General features: G+C 42.6%; 1 protein-coding gene across 1 annotated transcript in view; it reads right to left on the bottom strand.

The window, feature by feature from the left end:
- Positions 1–211: 211 nt before the first annotated feature.
- The window catches only part of vstm2a (V-set and transmembrane domain containing 2A), a 221,794-nt gene continuing 214,205 nt past the window's right edge, over positions 212–7,800 (bottom strand). The window contains exon 5 of the mRNA XM_061922469.1: positions 212–1,166. Within this exon, the coding sequence (XP_061778453.1) occupies positions 1,087–1,166 (80 nt within the window). The 3' untranslated portion in view covers positions 212–1,086. The remainder of the gene's footprint in view (positions 1,167–7,800) is intronic.

Below are 7,800 nucleotides of genomic sequence, written 5' to 3'. Positions count from 1 at the left end.
ATTTTTGTCAGCGTGTTTGAGGTACGCAATTTAAAAATGGCTTGCCAAGATGAAAACATTTATAAAATGCAATATGTCTGTATCAGCGTAACATAAATATGGATGAAATTATTATTTTTAACAAAAAACGCACAGAATGAAGTGAAACAGATTTTCCGGTCTTAACATATTGGAATAATTCATGAATTGTGACATCCATTTTTATTCATTTAGAGGGTGCAATACAAATCAAAATGACACGGACATTTTCTTCCCCACCCCCCCACATCAAAACTAGCACATTGAAAATCAAGCTAAAATCGGAAATACTGATAAAACACGGAACTCCAGAGTGCTGACTCGTGTCGTTCCAACACCGTGGTACACGCCCCCTCCCTGTTAAACCCCCCGGTCACAAAGCATGCACATTTGTATCACAAACGAGATGTAAAAGTATGCACGGCAGATCGTGTAACAGCTTCAAGACGGATGGGGGAAACAAAGAATGCTAACAGTCAAAAATGACAAAATCTCTCTCTCCAACCCGGGGAGGCGTATTTACAATGGAATGGTGTTAGCTAAGTACACAGCACGTACATTAAATCTAGGTGTCGAAAATAAAACAGATAATTTAATATATTTATTTATATATTTATAACACAAATATAGATTTTTTTTTTCTTCTTGTCCATTCTGACAAATGTGACTTAGAACAGCGAAACTATAAGAAAGTGATCCCTCCACGTGAGTTATCTACTGAGAGTCCATCTTCACATCGGAGCGTCGCACCTCGGACCTTTTTATTTTTTGTTTGTTTCCCCTTTACAAAAAAAAACAAAAAAACGGTCCTTTTTTTTTCTGATTTTAAAGGTGACTCATTTTTTTCCCCCCTTTCTCGTTGCTAATAATGTGCTGGGTGCAAAGAGCGGTAGTATCGGCGGGGGGGGTGGGGGGGTGTATGAAGCTTATACTGTGCAGTCTGCATGGTCGTGGTAAAGAAGGGGAGGGGGGTGGGGGGGGACATAAAACAAGCACATGTTGTCTTCACTTTAGGAGCAAAGTTGAGAGAAAGCGAGTCAGTTCTTCATCCGTTGTCCCCTCTGCATATTATAACAAGGCCTCCCTCACCGGGCCGCCAGCCAGGAGGACGATGACGGCGAATCGATAGCAGGCCGATATTCTGGTACCTGGATAAGAAGAGACAAAAAAAGTAAAGTGACGTCATCCGCATGTTGACACAAACCCTCTATGTAACATGAAATTGAGATCCGATGACTCAATTTACAGCAATTTTCTTGCGGCACATGCGCAGTCTGCGTCTCCCTCCACTGCGGGACCACCCACCAGCTGACAGCGCACACGGACACAACCCCAATCACGCTGAGCGCAGCACACCCACACAGCGACAAGCCAGCACTCATTTATCAATTTGCTCACCTGGTTCTGATGAGGGCAAGATCAATAAAGGACCAGTGGACCCAGTTCTCATATGGTGAACCGTAACCGAAGCTCACTGCGCTATTCTTGTTTCCTCTCCGTGGCTTGACTTGTCCCTTGTCTTCTCCCGTGTCCCCGCAGTACCCTCCGTCGCTTGCAAAGTGGGCTGTGCATCTCACTTTTCCCCGGATCTCCTACTTTCTCTGACTGCCTCCTTCGTTCCTCGACTCCTCGCTCGCCCCCGGACAACGAAGACTCGCTCCAGCCTTTTGACCCCGCTTCCGGCCCTGAACAAGCCTGCCTGCCTCGCCCTTGTCTGACAGCACCACGTCTCCAACACTTATGGTAAAACGCTACAATTAAATACTTCACATAGTCTTACACCATACACACTCTTGGGTTTTTTACACACACCATTCTATAGTTTATTAGTATTGTTTATTAATTATATTATTATTAGTATTATATATATATTTATATTTACTATATATATATTGGCCATTTTTTATTATCTTGATATTTTTAGGCCATATCGGGATACACGATTTATCCATCCATCCATCTTCTTCCACTTATCCGAGGTTGGGACGCGGGGGCAGCAGCCTAAGCAGGAAAGTCCAGACTTTCCTCTCCCCAGCCACTTTGTCCAGCTCCTCCCGGGGGATCCCGAGGCGTTCCCATGCTAGCCGGGAAACATAGTCTTCCCAACTTGTCCGGGGTCTTCCCTGTGGCCTCCTACAGGTCGGACGTCCCCAAAACACCTATCCTGACTAGATGCCCGAACCACCTCGTCTGGCTCCTCTCGATGTGGAGGAGCAGGCGGCTTTACAATGAGCTCCTCCCGGATGGCAGAGCCTCTCACCCTATCTCTAAGGGAGAGCCCCGACACAAGGCGGAGAAAACTCATTTTGGCCGCTTGTACCCCAGATCTTGTCCTTTCGGTCATGAGCTTTAGGTGAGGATGGGAACATAGGTCGACCGGTATATTGAGAGCTTTGCCTTCCGGCTCAGCTCCTTCTTCACCACAACGGATCGATACAACGTCCGCATTATTGAAGAGACTGCAAACATCTGCCTGATGACCTCACGATCCACTCTTTCCTCACTTGTGAAAAAGACTCCGAGGTACTTGAACTCCTCCACTTTGGGCAAGATCCCACCGCCCCCAACCCAGAGATGGCACTTTTCCGGGCGAGAACCATGGACTCGGACTTGAAGGTGCTGATTCTCATCTCAGACGCGTCACACTCGGCTGCAAACCGATCCAGTTAGAGCTGAAAATCCTGGCCAGATGAAGCCATCAAGACCGCATCATCTGCAAAAAGCAGAGACTTACATCCTGCAGCCCTTAAACAGGATCCCCTCAACGCCTTGACTGCGCCTAAAAATTCTGTCCATAAAAGTTATGAACAGAATCGGTGACAAAGGGCAGCCTTGGCGGAGTCCAACCCTCACTGGAAACGTGCCCGACTTACTGCCGGCAATGCGGACCAAGCTCTGACACTGATCATACAGGGAGCGGACCGCCACAATCAGACAGTCCGATACCGCATACTCTCTGAGCACTCCCCACAGGACTTCTCGAGGGACAAGATCAAATGCCTTCTCCAAGTCCACAAAGCACATGTAGACTGGTTGGGCAAACTCCCATGCACCCTCAAGGACCCTGCCGAGAGTATTGAGCTGGTCCACGACCACGATACACGATATATATCTCGATATTTTGCGTTAGCCTTGAATGAACACTTGATACATATAATCACAGCAGTATGATGATTCTATGTGTCTACATTAAAACATTATTCTTCATACTGCATTAATATATGGTCATTTTAAACTTTCATGCAGAGAGGGAAATCACAACTAAGTCAATTTAACTGTATTTATTAAACAGTTATTAAGCAGTGGCACAAACGTTCATGTCATTTCCACAACAGAAAGTGCAGGATTGTCAGAGACATTTTAAAACGAGCTATGAGTGCACTTTTGGGCATGATGTCACTAAGATGACGTATCAAAACAACACAGAATTAAAGTGCACTTTTTGTTCAGAACACCACTACAATAGTTTAAAACAAATAAAGGGCACTTAAGTGAGGGCGTGTGGCACCGAATGGAGATGTTGACATGCAGAGTAAACACTCTTCATTCTCTAGCAGGTGACTTTTCAAATGATGCTACATATTAGCAGTAATGTTACTTTTAGTAGCAATGCTTTGGCACCACACTTGACAAATTACGGTTGTCTGTTCGACATATTCCCACTTGAAGCCAAACCACCGCCAGACGATGGACCCCCCTGCTGTTTTTCTTGGGAATTAATTCTTCCTTTCTTTGTTACCAGATTCGCAACTTCTTTCGCTCATATTACCACTCGCACGGCTCCGCTAGCATCACAGCTAACCTTACCAATGTTGCTATCTCTCTGCTCCGTGAGGGCGTATGACATGAGAGTATGTGACGTATGTAAGAAGGTGCGCTTGCTGTCTGTGAGAAGGAGAGACAAGAAAGAGTGATAAAAGCCTGTAGTGTAATGCCGGCAGCTATAAGCAACTGCGTGAGAACGTATACTTGAATATCACGTAAATATCCACACACATGCATATATCCATACATATGTATACAAAAAAATATCAACATATAACTTTATTGCACATTATAGTCCGAAAAAAAATTAAAAGACATGACACATGAGGACATGATGGACACATTGTGCTCACTCAGTGCCTGTTTAATGCTACTATGGCTCTTGGGTAAAAACTGTTTTTTAGTCTATTTGTGCCCGCTTTTAGCACCCTATAGCGCAGGCCTAGGCAATTATTTTGACTCGGGGGCCATATTTCGAGAAAAAATGTATCTGGGGCCGGTATATATATGTATGTATGTATGTATATATATATATATATATATATATATATATATATATATAGATATATACACACATATATATATATATATATATATCTTGATTGGATTATCCAGAGAATAGTGCTCGATACCATGGTAGAGCGCAATATGTATGTGTGGGAAAAATCACAAGACTACTTCATCTCTACAGAACTGTTTCAGGAGGGGTTACCTCAATAATCATGATGATTGCGGGAACCCCTCATGAACCAGTATATATATAAATAATCCGTTCATGAATGAGTATGTCCGTTCGGCCACCGTTTTCAATGGAGAAGTCAGATCTACAAAATTTTTGAGCTGTCCTGGATGAACTGAAATTATTTTTTTCAAATCATTTTGGAACTCACCCGTACTTCTTCTTCTTACTCGTCGTCGCCATGTCTCTGCTTCGTTCTTCTGCTTCGTCTCTTGGTATGTTTTTGGACATTACTACTTGCCGTAGTTTCGAAGCAATGCATGAAGGGAATCCGGATGTTGTGCGTCAGTGTATTAACGTGCCGGCTGGAATATCCTACTTTATGGGTTATAGATAAACCTATGGATAATGGAGACATATATATAATAGTCTCCTTTTCAGGTTGTAGAGGACGCTAAAGGCAGTGCCTTTAAGGCACGCCCCCAATATTGTTTTCCGGGTAGAAATCGGGAGAAATTCAGGAGAATGGTTGCCCCGGGAGATTTTCGGGAGGGGCACTGAAATTCAGGAGTCTCCCGGGGAAAATCAGGAGGGTTGGCAAGTATGTCCTACATCAACTGCTGATCAGAATTGTATTATAACAAAGAAACCCCTTCATAATAAACCACTTAGCTGTATGGAAATAGGAACACGCAATTGACGTATGCACGTTTGTCATTGTCGATTGAGCGCAACATGATCTCTATGAGATGAAACAGCATCTATGATGGACATGCTAATGATTCCGTTTGACATTACTGTCTCCCTTCAGAGCAGAGAGATACATCATGGCATTGTTCCCTCTCAAAATCTTGGCAATGCTTTACGTTGTATTATATTTACGATTGAACAACTTAGATTAGATAGAACGTTATTGATCCCCTGGGCGAGTGCCCTGAGGGAAATTAAGGAATGGAAACTTTGTGTGTTTACAAAGTACATAAAACATCAGCAATGAAAGATATTGGAGGATTTCACCTTGTCTAAGCAAGGACGAATGAACCAGATACAACTTAGACTTCTGGTATGTAGCAATTTACAGAGAATGCTAGCGTTTGTCAATTAACAAACACAAACCCCGTTTCCATATGAGCTGGATGTAAATATAAACGGAATACTATGATTTGCAAATCATTCTCAACCCATATTCAGTTGAATATGCTACAAAGACAACATATTTGATGTTCAAACTGATAAACTTTTTGCAAATAATCATTAACTTTAGAATTTGATGCCAGCAACACGTGACAAAGAAGTTGGGAAAGGTGGCAATAAATACTGATAAAGTTGAGGAATGCTCATCAAATACTTATTTGGAACATCCCACAGGTGTGCAGGCTAATTGGGAACAGGTGGGTGCCATGATTGGGTATAAAAACAGCTTCCTAAAAAATCCTCAGTCTCTCACAGGAAAGGATGGGGCGAGGTACACCCCTTTGTCCACAACTGCGTGAGCAAATAGTCAAACAGTTTAAAAACAACGTTTCTCAAAGTGCAATTGCAGGAAATTTAGGGATTTCAACATTTACGGTCCATAATATCATCAAAAGGCTCAGAGAATATGGGGAAATAACTCCACGTAAGCGGCATGGCCGGAAACCAACATTGAATGACCGTGACCTTTGATCCCTCAGACGGCACTGTATCAAAAACCGACATCAATCTCTGAAGATATCACCACATGGGCTCAGGAACACTTCAGAAAACCACGGTCACTAAATACAGTCCGTCCCTACATCTGTAAGTACAAGTTAAAGCTCTACTATGCAAAGCAAAATCCATTAATCAACAACATCCAGAAACGCCGCCGGCTTCTCTGGGCCCGAGATCATCTAAGATGGACTGATGCAAAGTGGAAAAGTCCACATTTCAAAATGTATTTGGAAATATTCGACATCGTGTCATCCGGACAAAAGGAGAAGCGAACCATCCAGACTGTTATCGACGCAAAGTTCAAAAGCCAGCATCTGTGATGGTACGGGGGTGTATTAGTGCCCAAGGCGTGGGTAACTTACACATCTGTAAAGGCACCATTAATGCTAAAAGGTACATACAACGTTTCTCAAAGTGCAATTGCAAGAAATTTAGGGATTAAACATCTACGGTCCATAATATCATCAAAAGAATCAGAGGATCTGGAGATATTACTATGCGTAAGCGGCATGGCCGGAAACCAACATTGAATGACCGTGACCTTCGATCTCTCAGACGGCACTGTATCAAAAACCGACATCAATCCTAAGCAAAACGAAAGCCATTTATCAACAACATCCAGAAACACTGCCAGTTTCTCTGGGCTCGAGATCATCAAAGATGGATTGATGCAAAGTGGAAAATTGTTCTGTGGTCTGACGAGTCCACATTTCAAATTGTTTTTGGAAATATTGGACATCGTGCCATCCGGACCAAAGGGGAAGCGAACCATCCAGACTGTTATCGACGCAAAGTTCAAAACCCAGCATCTGTGATGGTATGGGGGTGCATTAGTGCCCAAGGCATGGGTAACTTACACATCTGTGAAGCCACCATTAATGCTGAAAGGTACATACAGGTTTCGGAACAACATATGCTGCCATCTATGCGCCATCCTGCTTATTTCAGCAAGACAATGCCAAGCCTTATTCAGCGCGTGACTTCGTAAAAAAAAAAGTGTGGGTACTTTCCTGGCCCGCCTGCAAGCCAGACCTGTCTCCCATCGAAAATGTGTGGCGCATTATGAAGCCTAAACTACGACAGCAGAGACCCCCGACTGTTGAAGGACTGAAGCTCTACATAAAACAAAAATGGGAAGAATTCCACTTTCAAAGCTTCAACAATGAGTTTTCTCAGTTCCCAAACGTTTAATGACTGTTGTTAAAAGAAAAGTTGATGTAACACAGTGGTGAACATGCCCTTTCCCAACTACTTTGGCACGTGTTAAAGCCATGAAATTCAAAGTTAATTATTATTTGTAAAAAAAAAAATAAAGTTTATGAGTTTGAACATCAAATATCTTGTCTTTGTAGCATATTTAATTGAATATGGGTAGAAAATGATTTTCAAATCATTGTATTCTGTTTTTATTTACGTCTAACACAATTTCCCAACTCAAATGGTAACGGGTTTTGTACAATAAATTTGTAAATTGAATTTTACCTGTCTGGATACTGATGTTATAATGTAGCTTACCACCATCCATGTGTGGATGTGGGGTGAATGCTTAATGGGTTGTCAGTTCTCTGTGAAGCACTTTTTGAGTGTCCAGAAAAGGGTTGTTTAAATCTAATCGAATATTATAATTATATTGATTTAATGTCTTA

The sequence above is a fragment of the Nerophis ophidion genome, linkage group LG15, assembly GCF_033978795.1.
Source record: "Nerophis ophidion isolate RoL-2023_Sa linkage group LG15, RoL_Noph_v1.0, whole genome shotgun sequence".
In the NCBI taxonomy this organism is placed as follows: Eukaryota; Metazoa; Chordata; class Actinopteri; order Syngnathiformes; family Syngnathidae; genus Nerophis; species Nerophis ophidion.
The sequence above is the reverse complement of the archived record's forward strand: the minus strand, read 5'-3'. Positions and strand labels throughout refer to the sequence as shown.